This window comes from Melanotaenia boesemani, chromosome 2 (assembly GCF_017639745.1).
Source record: "Melanotaenia boesemani isolate fMelBoe1 chromosome 2, fMelBoe1.pri, whole genome shotgun sequence".
Lineage (NCBI taxonomy): Eukaryota > Metazoa > Chordata > Actinopteri > Atheriniformes > Melanotaeniidae > Melanotaenia > Melanotaenia boesemani.
The window spans coordinates 18,788,086-18,805,506 of NC_055683.1; the positions used below are offsets into that span (position 1 = coordinate 18,788,086).

The following is a 17,421-nucleotide window of genomic DNA, read 5'->3' on the forward strand; positions in this document are numbered from 1 at the left end:
TTCATGTGGTGATTTTTGGTGACTCTAGGTGGCGCTGTTGAGCCAATTTTGCATTGAAGTGTATGCGGACCTTATAATATCCGAGTTACGCCGGACGTGACGTCTGTGCCAAGTTTCACAACTTTTCATGGGTGTTTAGGGGGTCAAATGTGGCGTCGAAATGCTTAGAAGTATAATAAACATTTCAGGAACAATAGGGCCTTGCCATACTTTGTATGGCTCGGACCCTAATAATGTTCTCATATTATATGAACCTCAATGCCAAAGCTCTCGCGCGTGTGCTGACTTGTAATTCATGGTGGTCACTGGAGGGCGCCTTCATACATAAAAACACTCGCCAACCACATCCCTAGTCTGAGGGTGGCAGTAACTCGCTTGAGAGTGTGTTGGTGCAGCCTTGTGGAGAACAAAAAGAAGAGTAGTAGGCTGTCAGACACAACCCTCCGTCCCTTTTGGACCAAAATAGACTGTTGAGGGTTGAGCAGCTGACATCAGCTAGTCAGAAATGGCTGCCACTGGAGTTCTTCCCTTCATAAGAGGGGTGGACCTCAGTGGAAACGACTTCAAAGTAAGATTTTTAACCTGAAATCGTTGCATTTATGTCTGCATGTGTGGTGCTGTTTTCTTGTTTAGCTTAGCTAAAGATAGACTATGTAGGAGACTCGGAACCAGACGGCTAACAGCTAAACTCTCTGAAACACTAGCATAGCTTAACGTTACGGGCATTGGGCGTTAGCCACTTGTCAAATTGACAGTAGCAGTTCGGTGTCGGCCAACACCACTCTTGTCTGGTAATGTGCAGATTTTTGTTTAGAGGATATGAGTTTTTGGAGAAGCTTTCGTTCACTTTGTTAGCTGTTGGAATGTTCTGGAAGTGTAGCGTCTTCCAACATCTCGTCACTTAGCCAATTTAGCTTCACTTTTGGCTAACTTTAGCTGTCTGGGTCAGAAGCACAAGCTATGTGTCAGAACAGGATGTCGCTGTTATCAGGGTTTAAATCAGAAGGGCTGTGGTCAAAATTAACGTTAGCTGACGTTATAAAGCTTGTTGAGTGACTGCAGTCACCCAGTGTGACTCATGACTTCAGTTGCTTCTAACAACACTGGCACGGAGTTTAAAGACTGAAGAAAAAAACAGTATACCAGACAGAAAATACAGATAATCCAGTAGTATTACCATAAGGTTTTTAATCATTCATTGTCAAATGCCTTATTTCAGGCAGAAGGTAAACATGCTCTTAGTTGTATTTAGATGGTTTCAATAAATAAGTAGTTGTTAGCTTTTCAGAAATTAGAAATATACTCACAACCTACCAGCATTATTGGACTAATAGTTTTCTTAATGTTGTTCTAGTTTTGGAATAGATATTTGGCCACAAATTCCCAAATTACACATATAAACAGTTGTGTCTATATGGCACATCCATGTTTGTAAACAACCTACATAAAAACTATGATTAAAGCATTAACAGTAGCTGAAAATGATCAAATCACAACATATGGCGTTACAAGTTCATCTGGCATCTATATATTTGATTCCACAGATATTTGTGTACTTGATGACCAATACCAGGATTTTTTTTCTCTTGATAACCTTTCACATTCCCAATCTGGAATGTCAGCCGTGATGTAAGAAGAGTAGACCTGATATCATTAGAATAGACCAGAATGGTGCTGAGTTAGGTCATGCAGCTCATGTGTAAATTCTACACATAGTTTGACACTTGTATCAGTTAAATCTATAAGGATAATGTCAGCTTTTCATCTTGTAAAACATTTTTAGGTGCTTTTACTCTTTCCTTAGCACTGCTGCGCTCAACTAAACATTCTGATCAGTATTACCTATCATTCATCCGTTTGCCATCTCTATTCTTTGTCTGTCACTACAGGGTGGTTACTTCCCTGAGCATGTCAAATGTATGAGCAGCTTGCGATGGCTGAAACTCAACAGGACAGGACTATGCTACCTCCCAGAGGAGCTGGCCTCTCTACAGAAATTGGTAAGACATTAAAGCTGTTTTTGTGTGTGTGTGTGTGTGTGTGTGTGTGTGTGTGTGTGTGTGTATTTGTGTGTTTGTGTTTAAAAGTAGATCTACATGGGGAAAAGGTCATGTGAAACATCAATCTGTTGACAAAATCAGCTTGTCAACACCAGCCTTTCTCTTTGGAGTTAGCATGTTTTTCTATTGCCTATGTGGGTTTTATCCCATTTCTTTGGCTTTCTTCTGGCTTTCACCTGAAGCGTGAGTGTGTGGTTGCTTGTCTTTATTTGTTAAGTCTGTGGTCGGCTGGGGACCTGTTCGATATCAGCTGGCCCAGCCCCACTCAGATGCAGTGTTCTACAGGATATGGCAGATAGCTAATCGATGGAGAGTTAATCTGTTTAGCTTTTTATCTAAAGATAAAGTCCAGTTAAATGTTTACTGACAACGAGATTCTCATTGACGAGGGTTTACAGAGTCTGAAAGACAGTTCATGATCTCAGTGTCCGCTTGGCTGCAAGGCATGTATGACATAGATTTCATAATCCTCATTAGTCCACGAGCTGCCTTTATGGCTGATCACATGTGTCCCAAATATTTGTAAATGCTCACAATGACTGCACCAACTCTGTGCACTTGGATAAATCTCCATTCAGACAAAAAGGCATACAAGACAAAGAAGAGGAGGAGCAGGAGGACATAACAGTGCTTGTATTAAGGAGAGAGGAGTAATTGCTGTTATCCACATCACTGCAACGTACTATAGATTTCAGCACAGCGCAACCAAAACTTTGTATATATAGGATCACACATTCTTGCAGAATCCTAGTAGTTCCTGTACACAGACACCGAAACCATGTCGTCAGGCTAAGACAGTGTGCTTGACTACAGAGTTTAGAAAAAGACTCCTCTTTCTAAGAGAGCGGGGAAAATTGTATAAAATCACTTTAACTAAAGTATCTGTACATTTTTTAAACACAATCACTCATTTAAGCTCTTCTGCATGATCACATTTACACACTAATAAAAGTAATGCAATAATTTGTTTTACCTCTGCTCAGTCAGGCCTCTAAATTTATTTGGAAGCTCCTTGGGCAGGTCTGAAAACCTTCACTTCATGGTGCTTTGGTGTTATTGTTTTGGGTTGACCTATAGGTTGACCTATATTCCATGCAGGCAAAACTATATATTATGCTAAGACTTTTGCATTATTGAAAGCACATTGAGAGGTAATTGATGCATTTCACTTGTGAAATCGCACTGAACTAAAAGGACAGACAAGTTTGTCCTTAACCTCAGTCTCTCTGATTGAACTACCTAATGCAACCACTCACAGCAGAGATCAGCCAGCCACAGTGAAAACATAATCAATGTGAGCAGACTTGATCCAGTCAGGTGTGCTGTATGTAAACAAGATTAGCTTATCGTGGCTTCCAATTCGTCTGTATTTAACTGAGCTTTAATTTGATCATGTTTGCAGTCGGCAAGTTATTTAGTTACAGCTAAGCTTTAGTAGTGTTGATGTAGACTCCTCAAGAGAAAAAAAAAGTAAGACTTTTGCTTTTTTTCCCCCCCAGTTTGTTTGTGCATTGGAATATGCACCGGTAAACAAAATCTCTGTTTTTCTCCTTTAGGAACACCTTTCTGTGAGTCACAACAGCCTGACCACCTTACATGGAGAACTCTCCAGCTTACCAAATCTGCGGGTAACTGACACACATGTGCTGCTAGAAAATACGCAAGTAGTCATATACAACTAGCATGCTAATTTTTTATTAATATAGCTGAAGGCAAAATAATTCATGTTGCTTCTGGACCAACAACTATTCTTTTTTTGTCAATTTATGTTGTTGTTATGTGTGCAGGCGGTGGTAGCCAGGGCTAACAGCCTAAAAAACTCTGGAGTCCCAGATGATATCTTTCAGCTTGATGACCTCTCTGTGCTGGTATACAATGATTTTATCTATTTATTTATTTTTATTATTGCCAAAACACATCAGCATTACCTTTTATATCTATAACACTGAGTTACTTAAATCTAAAACTTATCGTTTAGCTAAAGTATCTGTGGCTTCCAGATAATTTAACATCTCCCTTTTCCTTTAGGATCTGAGTTACAATCAGCTGACAGAGATCCCCAGGGACCTGGAAAACAGCAGGAACATGCTGGTGCTGAATCTGAGCCACAACAGCATTGATTCCATTCCCAACCAACTGTTCATCAACCTGACAGACCTGCTGTATCTGGACCTGAGTGACAACAAGCTGGACAGCCTGCCGCCCCAGATGAGGCGGCTGATCCACCTGCAGACTCTCATTCTGAACAACAACCCACTGATGCATGCCCAGCTGCGGTAAAAAACACTATTTTGCTTCATTGATTACCTCCACATTCTTATTCCAAACACAAAAGTAATGAATTTAGTTTGAATCTTTGCCTGCTCTAACTGTTTTGTGTTATCTGAGCAGCCAGCTCCCAGCAATGGTGGCATTGCAGACCCTTCATCTGAGGAACACCCAGAGAACCCAGAGCAACATGCCTACCAGCCTGGAAGGACTGACACACTTATCAGGTAACGCAAGCAGACACACACACACCACTGTCAACTTTGAGTCATATGTTTCCTCTTTTCTGATCCTCCTCCTCTTCTCTCTGTTTTACAGATGTTGATCTGTCGTGTAACGACCTGACCCGGGTACCAGAGTGCCTCTATTCACTGGGCAGCTTGAAGAGACTCAACCTGAGTAGTAACCAGATTTCTGAGCTCTCCCTGTGCATTGACCAGTGGACCCAGCTGGAAACACTAAACCTGAGTCGCAACCTGCTCACCTCACTGCCTGTAAGACCAACGATCACACAGCCATCTTCAGGGGCCCTTCTTTCATAATTCCTTTACATTTTTTCTGATACTTTTGAGAAATTGTATAAGTGGAATTACTATAATATTAGAACCAAAAAGAAAAACAACATTATTCTTTTTCCCCAGTCTGCCATCTGTAAGCTCTCCAAATTGAAGAAGCTGTATGTAAATTCCAACAAGCTGGACTTTGATGGGGTTCCTCCAGGGGTTGGCAAACTGTCCAGCCTCACTGAGTTCATGGCTGCTAACAACAACCTGGAACTCATTCCAGAGGGTCTCTGCAGGTGAGCCTGTTGCAAACAGACATTCAGATCAGCGGGATAGAAAAACCACAACGAGATTCTCATTACATGACACATTTTGTTGTCAGCCAGAAGAAACCTAACAGGGCCTGTATGTGTGGTTTTGTGTTGTGGTCCAGGTGTGGCAAACTGAAGAAACTGGTGCTGAATAAAAACCGGCTGGTGACTCTGCCTGAGGCCATCCACTTCCTGACAGACTTGGAGGTATGACACTCCCATAAAGTTACTCCTACAATAGAAGATTCAAGGGCTTCATGAGCAGACTGTTTAAGGAAAAAGTTGAGCTGGAAAAATAAAGGAAAGCTTAAAGAAACAGAGTGGATTAATATGAGAAAGAAAATGAGGGAGTTAAAGGTTCCTTGGCATGTTTTTCTTTGTTTTCTGGCTTATCTGCAGTATTTATGATGTATTATTTCCTTCAACATCACATAATATTTTTGGACAGAAGGATCTCGATTAATCAAGTGGTCCTCAGCCTTGTTTATGTTATGTTAAGCTTAACAGGTTTTAAAGCAAGCATCATGGGTGCTCTGAGTGAAAAGGTAGCTAATGTGGCTAACTGTACCATGTGTTGTGTTCACTGGACAGCCAAAGCTATCCATTTGTTACTTCTGCAGCTGCTTAGAAACATGGTGTTGATGACACAGGAAGCCATAATTTGTATTTAACCAATTTTTCCAGCAGATTTTCCAACAGATTTTCTACGTTTGCACCTGTTAATACAGAACCAGTCAAAAGTCTGGACACATCTTCTCTTTCAGAATGAATGGACGTAGATGTGTCCAAACCTTTGACTGGTACTTGTCAGGAATTGAAAGACAACATAATCTATAATGAGAACATTTAGTGAATGGAGACTTCTTGCTGTAATCTTTGTTAGTGGTTTGTCAAGCTGTTCTACTTCATATTCTGGATCTGATTCTGGTTTGATTGTATACAGGTGGATTAGCGGTGTTGTCAAGCTTAACAATGTAGTGTGCTTGTCAAAGTTTTCCTTTATTTGCCCGCTGACCAGCTACTCAAGTAGTGCATGTTTTTAAGTTCCCATTATGCCCTCTCTCACCTCCTTGGCCTCCAAGGTTGTGACCAAAATTTAGACACTTTAGCTAAATTACAAACCATTTTGGCTTTGCAGCCATCATTACTCAATCTATATGTGTCCCTTATTAATAATTAAATGTCTATGAATGTTCAAGAGAAGCATGACTATTTGTATCAGACAGGAACTCATAATTTATTCTTTATGTAGATATTAGATGTGCGCGAGAACCCCAATCTGGTGATGCCTCCAAAGCCAGTGGACAGAGGAGCAGAGTGGTACAACATCGACTTCTCACTACAGAACCAGCTTCGTCTGGCTGGAGCCTCGGCAGCCACCGTAGCTGCTGCAGGGGGAGGTGTGTGAGTTTAATGAGTGAAGCGTGTAGATTAATATTTGTAACAAGTGTTGCCCTTTTCTGCTTTAAAAGCAGGTTATAGTAAAATGTTAAATCTGTATGTGTGCACCTGTGTCCAGGAACCAGCCCCAGAGATAATCTGGCGAGGAAGATGAGGCTGAGGAGAAGGAAGGACTGTTCTCAGGATGATCAGGCAAAGCAGGTCCTGAAAGGCATGAGTGATGTTGCACAGGAGAAGAAGAACTTGGAGGTAAGGAAAAACATAAAGGAACCAAGGAGAATGATAGTGAACAATATGCAGTCAGAATGTTCTGAGATGTTTACGGTAGGTTAAAAAAATAGATTTGAGTTGATTCATATTGAATTAATCCAGTATCGATTCATGAAAATCATATATATAAATTTTTTTCCTGTGACAACAGCGACCCTACTTTTGTGTGACTTACTGAAGCTCTGTGATCGTAGCATAACACAGTTGAAAGGTTGCCTGTGTCACTTCCGTCCAAAATCAGCTTCTCTTGCCAAGATGATGCCAAATTCGGATTTTTTCATTCACCACTGGGTTACATTCATCTGTGAACTATTTAGCAGCTTATGACCGCTCACATTAGCAGCTGACGTTAAGACCGTGGGCTCCGTCATGTCCAACAATTACTGAACGTTCTGAAAATAACAGTAAGGTGATGTCACCACGTATTTACGTATTCCAAAATAAATCCGATAATGGACTGGTAAATGTGAACAAAGATCTTTCGAAAATGGTATTTCAAACCTGCATGTAGACACATGTCAGATTATTACAATTATCAGATTACTCCCAGATATCTGATTCTGATGATCTTATGTTTCATATAAATAGTTATCTAAACATGTCTTTTTATATCGGAGAAAGATTTGTGTTGTTACATTAATATCTATAAATTATTTAATATCTAATCAAATTAGATTTAATCAAAAGCAAATGGAATCATGAAATTTGTGGTGATACCCAGCTCTGGTTTCTAGCTCTAGAAGCAAAAAGTGCATCTGACTTTGGTTTGGCTGCTGTGGGGTTAATTCTTCTGCTGGGATTCCTGCTCTGACCCATTACAGACGTGTATTTGTTATCAGCAGGTGACTTTTTAATGATTCGTAGCTCGGTGTGAAATGACTTGACAAAGAAAAGAAATACGTTCCTCTGAAAATAATCACGTACGTGTTCTGTGGATATTACATTAGAGTTCCATGTTGACATTTAGACCCAGGATAATAAAGTTGTAGTGCACAACCATGTTAACGGCAAATAAAATAAGCAGATTTGAGTGGAAGCTGTTTTCCCATATTTATTATGTTGAAATGAAAGCACTGCAACAAACACAAATCTCTTTCTCCAAGTTGATGTTGTTCTATTAGTCAATATTAATAAAGATTGCTCTGCTCTTATACATGTATAACATTCAAGGAGACATTTTTGTTTGGGGGAAAAAGGTTTATGTTATACTAAAGACGAAATCTGCCAATTTTGCAGGAAAATGGGGACTTGAAATATGGTGATTTAAAAATCCGACGATGGGACAAGAGTCTGGAGAAGCCCCACCTGGATTACTCAGAGTTCTTTTTGGAGGATGTTGGGCAGGTAGGGTATCTACATCTCAATATGGCAGCAGTTCCAAAGTTCATACCAGACAACAATAATTAAAATTTCCAAATGATTTGTATGTAATGTGTATGTTGTTGCTTCCCACAGGTCCCAGGTGTGGCAGTGTGGCAGATAGAGAATTTTGTCCCGACACAGGTCGACGAAACTTTCCATGGCAAGTTCTATGAGGCCGACTGCTACATTATCCTCAAGGTACCACCTAAAAGAATCCGCCATCGTTTCCTGAATAACCTAAACTTGACAGCTGGTGGAGCACCTGTATGCCTCATCAACCTCATGTTTGTCTCTATTACATTACAGACCTTCCTGGATGACAACGGAGCGCTAAACTGGCAGATCTACTACTGGATTGGTCAGGACGCCACGCTGGACAAGAAAGCAGGATCTGCTATTCATGCTGTCAATCTCAGAAATTTCTTAGGAGCAGAGTGTAGGACGATTCGAGAGGAGATGGGAGACGAGAGCGAGGAGTTCAGTGCTGTATGTAGAAACACAATACACCAACCCACACACTCACACACACACACACAATCTAACATGACTTGCAGCAGTCAGTTGATGGTTAACATATTCTGATTCTGTCTTGTGTGCAGGTATTCAACAATGAGATCTCCTACATTGAGGGAGGAACAGCCAGCGGATTTTACACTGTAGAAGACACACATTATCCCCCCAGGTAGGTTGAAATATTAAGTCAGACATCTTTCTAATTTAAAATGCTTCAGTGAGGCAGCTTGTGATGGAATTCCCTCTGTTTGGTCTGTAAACATTTGAAAAAAGTTTTAATTCTCTTCTGCTTGTTGCAGATTGTACAGAGTCTACGGCAAGAAGAACATCAGGCTGGAATCTGTGCCTGTGAAGGCCTCTTCACTCGACCCACGGTAACTCTTACATCCACAAAAATCCCCAAATATGTGCCTTCATACACCACCAGTATAAAGTGTTTGCTTTGTCATTTATTCCAATTCTCACTCTCAAAATTTGCGTTAATGTGTCTGTCTGTCTTTCTTTCTTTTTTTTATATTTTTTTACATATGTATTTATGCCTAAACAAGCTTTTCTTGTGTATTTCTCTTGGCAGCTATGTGTTCCTGTTGGATACAGGGCTGGAAATATCTATCTGGAGAGGAGCTAACGCTACTCTGAGTGGCACCACGAAAGCAAGGTAACGCTTAAGTCAAGTCAATTTTTCCTCATCAGAGACATAGTTACACATTTAAAACATCTTTTTATCCAAAAATGTAGTGATTAAAAGCCTTGTTGTGTTGGATTCGCTGTCTTCTTAAAGGTTATTTGCAGAGAAGATAAATAAGAATGAACGAAAAGGGAAGGCAGAGATTGTAACCTTGATGCAGAGCCAGGAGCCTCCAGAGTTCTGGGAGGTACTGGGAGGACAACCAGGGGAAATCAAGAAACACGTACCAGACGACTTCTCTCCCATCAGACCTAAACTATACAAAGTAAATATTTTAATAACCTTTATGCACCAGTGCTGACCTCATCCTGTAGAAATTGTGTGTTTAGGATTACAACTTTTAGGAAAAAATCTTCTTTCATATCCAGTTTGTACTGAATAATTCTACACTGGTAATCCTGATCTAATGTTTCTCACTCCTGCAGGTTGGCCTGGGTCTCGGCTACCTCGAGCTGCCTCAAATTAACTACAAGCTCTCTGTTGAGCATAAAGATCACAAGATCCAACTGGACACCCTGCCAGAGCTCAGACTGGTATGTAGAAAGCATTGTTGTTCCTACCTGAACTCATCTACATCACCCTCTTCCCTTCACATCACACTGCCTCTCTTTCATCCCATTCCTCAGTTACAGTCCCTGCTGGACACCAAGTGTGTGTACATCCTGGACTGCTGGTCGGACGTCTTCATCTGGATCGGTAGGAAGTCTCCCCGCCTCGTCCGAGCCGCTGCCTTAAAACTGGGTCAGGAGATCTGCTCCATGCTGCACCGTCCTAAACACGCCTGCGTCACCCGCAACCTGGAGGGCAGCGAGAGCCAGGTGACGTTATAGTGACACCATTGCAAACACTGCATCAGCAATCAATGAGATCGCATTAAAAAAAATGTTTCCAACCAAAAATGTTTTGTGCTACTCCTTTTAACGGCTGACTCTTCTTTTATTCTTTCTCCTCAGGTGTTTAAATCCAAGTTTAAGAACTGGGACGATGTATTGAAGGTGGACTACACCAGAGCTGCTGAAACTGTGCAACAAACCGATAACCTGCAGGGCAAGGTAAGCGATCCCTGTGTGTTCCTCTTAGATTGTTCCCATCTTACTCTAAATGCAGCCTGACCTGCTTCCAGCCACCTGGTTTTAGAAACTATAAGTATGTTAACAGAATGCATGTGTTGTGTTATTTCTCAGGTGAAGAAGGATGCAGAGCAGAAAGATCAAATGAAAGCTGACCTCACAGCCCTCTTCCTCCCCAGGCAGCCTCCCATGCCTCTCACTGAGGTAACACACTTACTTCTGTCCTATATTGTTACTCTGACTGTGTAAAGTAGATGAATACAGCCATGTCCTTCCTTTATGTCTAGGCTGAACAATTGATGGAAGAGTGGAATGAGGACCTGGAGGGAATGGAGGGATTCGTGTTGGAGGGAAAGAAGTTTGCTCGGCTTGCTGAGGAGGAGTTTGGACACTTCTTCACCCAGGATTGCTACGTTTTCCTCTGCAGGTACGCTTCTTGTTCTAACTGTGACATCTGGATTCGAGTATTACTGCCTTATTTTAATCTCACTGGGCTCTTTTAGATACTGGGTTCCAGTGGAGTATGAGGAGGAGGAGAAGGAAAAGAAGGGTGGTGAAGGTGGTGAAGGAGGAGGAGAGGAGGAGGAGGACAAACAGCCTGAGGAGGACTTCCAGTGTGTGGTGTATTTCTGGCAGGGCAGGCAGGCCTCCAACATGGGCTGGCTTACCTTCACCTTCTCCCTGCAGAAGAAATTTGAGAGTCTTTTTCCAGGGAAACTGAAGGTATGACGACACGAGTAGCTTCTTTCATCTCTTTAAACATCTTCAGTACTTTTTAATAGTGTATAGAAATCCAGCTGAAAAGGGTGTTGGAGTTCAGAGTTGTGCTGAACTGACAGTCTGTTGTGCTGTTTAGGTGGTGCGAATGACCCAGCAGCAGGAAAACCTCAAGTTCCTGTCTCATTTCAAGAGGAAGTTTATTATCCACAAAGGGAAAAGGAAACAGAAGACAGACTCTGCCCAGCCGTCCCTCTACCAAATACGCACCAATGGCAGCGCACTTTGCACCAGGTACACTCACACACTCAGCTCTGGTTTCTACTTTTCCAGAAGTCTTTATTTTCTTTATCTTTAAGTACAGTAATATGAAAAAGGGTAAGTATCATCCAGCTGCTGCTGATCAAACAAGTTAATTAACTGATCATTAGCAGGCATGAGCTCCTCTATAAAAGCGTGTTAAATGTGTGTTAACACAATTTCAAGGAGGAAAGACATCAGCAATGATCATAGGGAAGCTGCTGTCCCTGCCCTTTAATCTGGGAAGGGTTGTACCGTCATTTCCAAACTGTGTGAGTCCATTTTACAGCGGCGTTGAAAACATTCAAGACAGCTGTCAGTCTTCCCAGACTCCTCAGTGCTCTGAGAAGTTAACCTCAGAGCTACATCTCAGACTCTACAGGCTTCAGTTAACTTGTTAAATGTTAAAGTTCATGACAGAATAAATAAGAAAAGACTGAACAAATATGGCTTGTTTGGAAAGATTTCCAGCAGAAAACTGCTTCTCCCTGATAAGAATGTTCAACAAGCTCCGCTTAGATTTGCAAAGTTATATCTGAACATCAGTACAAACCCCTGGTATCAATAGTCAAATGTGCTGATGGAGTGTTGGCTTTTTGTGTTGTTGGACCTGCGTACATTTACCCATTTTTGAGCGAAGTGCTGGCTGTAGAGCAAGTTCCACGCTGGTAGTAGCGAAGAACTGGCTTGGTTGTCCACAGCCAGCAAGCTGCTATAAATGCGTCTGTTTGTCACGTTAAAGCTCGCTTCTGGTATGTTCAACTCTGCCGCTTGTGTATTTGTAATTTCTGATAATAACCTTGGTACAGTGATGCATTTATTCTCAGAAAAAAAAACGCAGGTTAGTGTTTCGCAGCAAGTTGATGTTTCGATGTATCTGTTCTAGTTTATAAACTCGGGGAGCTTAAGAAAATTTGCACTTTAGCTTAGACGAAGAGGATTTAAATTGATAAAGTCATAGAGAACATGTTCTCTTTTGTTGCTGATAAATCTTGTTTTAAAAGTATTCGAATGGGCTGTACTGAGTTTTTAACACACTATTATACATTTTAGGAAAACCTTGTTAAATGACACAATGTGATGCATTGTGTGTTGTTGCTTGTTCAAGGTTTCATCTTCCTCATTTTAAGATCTGGTGACAATGAGATCAGTTCTCTTCTGAGTGTAAAGCATGTGTACTTCATCTTTCCAAATTAGTTTTAAGTCTAATTTCTGTGAAGTTTCTGAACATTTTTCTCCGGCATCTCTCCTTCAGGACCATCCAGATTGGAACAGATTCCAGCAATCTGAATTCAGAGTTCTGCTTCATACTCAAGGTTTGAAGACTTAAAAATCTTTCTGTAAATCTGATTAATGTTGACACACTTTATAGGTTTGAACACAGCATACGTTACCTACAGGTACCATTTGAGAGCACAGACAATCAGGGCATCGTCTACACTTGGGTGGGCCGAGCTGCGGACCCCGACGAGGCCAAACTGGCCGAGGACATCATGAACACCATGTTTGATGAGACTTACAGCAAACAGGTGAGCCGCTACGTCCACTGCTTTAAGTTAATATTGGTTATTTCTATCAATGTGTGTCTGCTTTTCCTAATGTCAGTTGTGATAGAAGTTTTAGCTTTTGTGGATAGTTTGTAGGCATTTTTACATTTAGCTAAAACAGCTAAACCAACATTTCACCACGTTACCTTCATGTGTTCACTTGCAGGACAGCAGCACAGCAGTGTACTCAGTCTTAGATCAGTCAGTGAGGTCGTATCGACCTTTCATGTCATCACTGATGACATTAATCCCGCATTTTCACATTTATCCATCTGACCTGAAGTTAAGATGTGCCTCTCTCCTGTGTAGAAATCAGCTGCTTGTTCCTCTCTGCTGGAAAATAAAAATAAACCTGGGCCGGATCTCTTACTTATTGTAGTTGGATTCCCAGTCAGTTCTGGAGATTCAAGAGAAAATTTTCCAGTTTGTTTTTGGACTGATTGTTCGAGTCTGTGACTTTTGACCCTGTAGTTATTTTTCTGACTGGTTTTTGGGATACCAGACTTAAAAACAAAGACCCAATGTCAGCCGAAACACCCATCTGGCACCTGAATGATAAGTAAATACTACCTCATATCATCCTTTTTATTGTGTGTCCTAGGTAATTAATGAGGGGGAGGAGCCAGAGAATTTCTTCTGGGTTGGGATTGGTTCTCAGAAAGCGTATGATGAAGATGCGGAGTATATGAAACATGCTCGACTTTTCAGGTGAGTGTCCTCACTGTTTTACACATCTGTTAGTTAAACTGATATGGTCGTATCATCCTCTTCCTGTTTGGCCCTCAGGTGCTCAAATGAGAAGGGTTACTTCTCCGTGTCAGAGAAGTGCTCCGACTTCTGTCAGGACGACCTGGCCGATGACGACATCATGCTGCTAGACAACGGCAAAGAGGTAACGAAGTGTGCGATGAAATTTATTAATCGTAATTAGTACTGCGTGTTTGGGTGCTGATTGTTTTGTGCCTCTCAGGTGTACATGTGGGTCGGCACTCAGACCAGCCAGGTGGAGATTAAACTTAGTCTCAAAGCCTGCCAGGTGAGTGTCAGCAGACACAGCTGTATACTGCATGTCTTAGTGATTTTGGTAGTAACCTGTCCTCCGCTTCCCGTCCAGGTTTACATCCAGCACATGCGCTCTAAAGACGCCGAGCACCCGAGGAAACTGCGCCTGGTGAGGAAGGGAAACGAGCCTCACTGCTTCACACGCTGCTTCCACTCCTGGGGAGCTTTCAAAACTCCGCCCTCATAGGCCGAACACACTGCCTCACGCTCATCTAGTCAATTTGCTGCCATGTAGTTCTTTTTATCCAGTAAAATAAGATGTCTACGCCTGTCCCAGCGTTACCAGTCTGTCCCCCATCCTGCTCAGTAGCCTTTAGAACAGCAGGTTTTTATCAATTGGCCAAACCAACTAGGACAGATTTAAGTTTAGAAAAACATCCCTGACAGTTAAAGTTGTGGCTGGTAAATGTCTGAGACGGAGGGCGAAACTTCACTTTTTTTTCTACAAGTTTTTTTTAAAGCAAACCTGAATATAGTTGTCTAATAAATGATGAGGATTGTTTTAAGATAAAAACAAGTCAGAGGTGCACAGAGGATTTATAAAAACCCAGGGAAGGTATTTCCCCAAACATATCAACCTGTTCAGCTGCTTCCACGGTGGCTCGTGCTGCACCGTCGCTAATTTTGCCATTTGCCCAGCTTAACAGGGAAGCAGTTTGAAGCAGGAGATGGTTGATTTTAGTTTCTTTTCCCATTTAAGGGACTGAGCAGAAAATGGGACTGTAGTTTTCTGAAGAATGTCGGTTTATACGTTTATATTTTCATGGTATGAATGTTTTTTTGTCCCCTGCCCCCATACGCCTTCATTTAAATGGGGTGTTCTGTTTCACCCAGTCTGTGTGTCACTGTTCTCACATCCTGACTCTGCAGTGGGAGATGCTGTGGACAGTAGGTTTTTTTTATATATATATATATCAATGAGGAAGACTATTTGGCCAAAGAAAGAAACAGGATGTCAGTTTTCAATGAGACAGATGATTTTACAAGTGCAATCAGGAGAGCCTGGGATTGAAATAATACTTCTGTTACGGTCTGCATTCAAACATGTCAAGATGTTTATTTTCTGGAGGCAACAAGAAAAGGCTTCTTTCCCTAAATTTTCTGTAGTTGTATAAAAACTGGGTGCATGATGTTTAAAATTTTAAAGTTTTTCCAACTTGGAACAAAGCTCATTAATGGGAGATCATATCAGACTTCTGGTTCAGCTTCACCAGTGTCGCCTCAGAAAATAACTGCAGTGCTTCTTGCAACCATGTGACCAGCATATTGCACAGGCTTTGGTCCAAGCAAGATATCTATGTATTTACAAATTGGCTGCAATATGTAATTCTCAGTATATTTTGTGGGATGAATTGTAAGCCTGTTAAGAGTCCTGCACACGTTTGTGTGTTTGAATATGTGCACATGCGCCTGATGCCACCTGCAGATGCTTTATTTATGTATTTTATATAAAAATAAAATGCCACATAATGTTTTCATCTGGTCTTCCTTACCCACAAACCAGACCAAGGATGAAGCATTAGAGTAAATTTTTATTAACATTCACAATTCTTCAGTCAAAATGCTAAATGACACGATTAATAAATTCCTACATGTGAAACTGAATGACAAAGAAACAATTTCATCTCGGTCTGAGGGAATAAAAAGCTAAAATCGTGCCGATTGTAGCATGAAAGGATTAATTGTCATTGGAAAGCTAACGAATAAATCAATATGATTCCTACCTGTTGAGCTACATTAGTTAGTGAGGTCCTTTTTTTTGTTTTTGAATTTTGACGTGAAGATCAAGAAGCTTGGAGCCACTTTCCATCTCCGACTGACTCCAGTATTTTACTATAGTCGACTTACTGTAATAAACCTGCCTTCTGTGAACACTTTGATACCATTAAACGTTCAAAGGGTGTAAAAGAAAAATGCTGCTAAACAAATCCCAGAATGAACTGTTTAGAGTACGCAACACTTTCAGGCTGACTCTGCTTACCTTGCAACACTTCCCTGAGTCCTGTCAACAGATTTCTGCATGAGATGATGACGACACTTAAAAGGAGGATTCAAGCTCCAGTTTTTACTTTCATCATCCATTTCTCTTTATTTCTAAAAATAAAAATACTTAATCAAATAATGATTTTATTCCAACCTTAAGCAGAAACTTTAAAAACTGAAACTTTTCCTTTTAAGCTTGATGAATCAGCTGGTCCCAATGAGTCCTTACTGTCCAGAGAGGTCTGAAGATCCCTTCCTGTCACATGACATAAGGCCAATAAATTTTCAAATTTAAAAAAAAAAAAAAAAAAACAAGTCAGCACCACTTTCCCCTCTTCATTCTTAGCTGGTTCCCTTTTTAGTCACAGTGATTATTTTCCTCTTGTATCCCCCCAAGAATCTATTTGCCATTAAAATATTTTACTTTCTTATAGCGCCATACAAAACATATTTAACAGATTTAAGTCTCTGCCATACGAAACACCTTCATTGTCCCAGTGCTCGCTTATTTCTTCAACATCAACAGAGCAGACAGCCAGAGAGCTTCTCACATCCTTAAGATCAAGTTTTGTTGATTTCTACGTAACCTCCACCCACGCAGGATTCAGCTGCCCTTTTCAAAGGAGGAACAGAGATGCAACAACTTTCAACACTCTTTAGAAATCCTTCATGTGCTTCGCTTCCCTCAACACTCTCCTTCAGTCTTATGAAAACGATTAGTTTGCAGGACTGTTGTGATGCATACAATCCATCACATCCAGAGTCTGCATCCCCCCCCCCCCAAAAAAGTTCCAGTTCCAGCTGTGCAAAAAAAAAAAAAAAAACATAACATCGAGCCGGGGGTTGGGAGCAAAAACATGACCGTATAGTAGGTCTCCTGAAGGCTGAGCAGCGAGTAGATGGATGACAGAAATGTGACTTAAGTTCCCGAAATCAGAATCATCAACTCTAAGGCCGTCCAGACACCATGCTGTGCTGTTCAGTGTCTCCATGTGGGAGGCAGCGTCATGTTTCCAAAGTGGTTACAGAAGAAGAGTTTGTTCACCCAGCTGGGACAAACCCCAGAGGACTTTCCTTCCAGCTTGTGCCAGGCTAACAGGAGAGTTCAGGGTGCTGGCTAGGGGTGGGGGGGGAGAGGGATGGGGGGGCTCCACAGTGGGCTGATGGGAAATGTTTGTGGTCCAGCACTGAAATCCAGTCCATCAGAACCACTCGAACCCCTCTCTGGAAAACAAAGACATTTTTTTAGTCAAGTTATCACTTAGAAGCTGAAAAATGAAGCGGAGTCAGTAAGACGTGTGATTTGTAGTGTTTGAGCTGCATTTATAGGAAGAACCACAAGAGGGGAGCAGAGAGTTAAAAAAAA

At 41.3% G+C, this 17,421-nt stretch overlaps 2 protein-coding genes across 2 annotated transcripts in view; one reads left to right on the forward strand and one right to left on the reverse strand.

Moving 5' to 3' along the window:
• The first annotated feature begins 300 nt into the window (after positions 1 to 300).
• flii (FLII actin remodeling protein) lies at positions 301 to 16,832 on the forward strand. The gene is made up of 31 exons (XM_041973822.1): positions 301 to 568; positions 1,890 to 2,000; positions 3,617 to 3,688; positions 3,848 to 3,928; positions 4,089 to 4,336; positions 4,452 to 4,555; positions 4,647 to 4,822; positions 4,970 to 5,127; positions 5,265 to 5,349; positions 6,395 to 6,542; positions 6,662 to 6,792; positions 8,050 to 8,157; positions 8,269 to 8,373; positions 8,482 to 8,661; positions 8,775 to 8,857; positions 8,988 to 9,062; positions 9,263 to 9,346; positions 9,470 to 9,641; positions 9,802 to 9,909; positions 10,003 to 10,194; positions 10,330 to 10,428; positions 10,561 to 10,650; positions 10,734 to 10,873; positions 10,950 to 11,169; positions 11,303 to 11,457; positions 12,719 to 12,779; positions 12,864 to 12,992; positions 13,612 to 13,718; positions 13,797 to 13,902; positions 13,981 to 14,046; positions 14,125 to 16,832. Exons 1-31 carry the CDS (start codon positions 506 to 508, stop codon positions 14,257 to 14,259), a joined length of 3,792 nt encoding a protein of 1,263 aa, XP_041829756.1. The 5' UTR covers positions 301 to 505; the 3' UTR covers positions 14,260 to 16,832.
• The window catches only part of llgl1 (LLGL scribble cell polarity complex component 1), a 31,660-nt gene continuing 30,082 nt past the window's right edge, over positions 15,844 to 17,421 (reverse strand). The window contains exon 24 of the mRNA XM_041973834.1: positions 15,844 to 17,279. The gene's annotated coding sequence lies outside the window, so the exon portion shown is untranslated. The remainder of the gene's footprint in view (positions 17,280 to 17,421) is intronic.

Bases quoted from the DNA above. Each gene is read 5' to 3' on its own strand.
- flii (XM_041973822.1), top strand. From the start codon at position 506: ATGGCTGCCACTGGAGTTCTTCCCTTCATAAGAGGGGTGGACCTCAGT. The intron at 8,158-8,268 runs GTAGGGTATCTA...TGCTTCCCACAG, and splicing joins TTTTGGAGGATGTTGGGCAG to GTCCCAGGTGTGGCAGTGTG. The intron at 9,063-9,262 runs GTAACTCTTACA...TTCTCTTGGCAG, and splicing joins GCCTCTTCACTCGACCCACG to CTATGTGTTCCTGTTGGATA.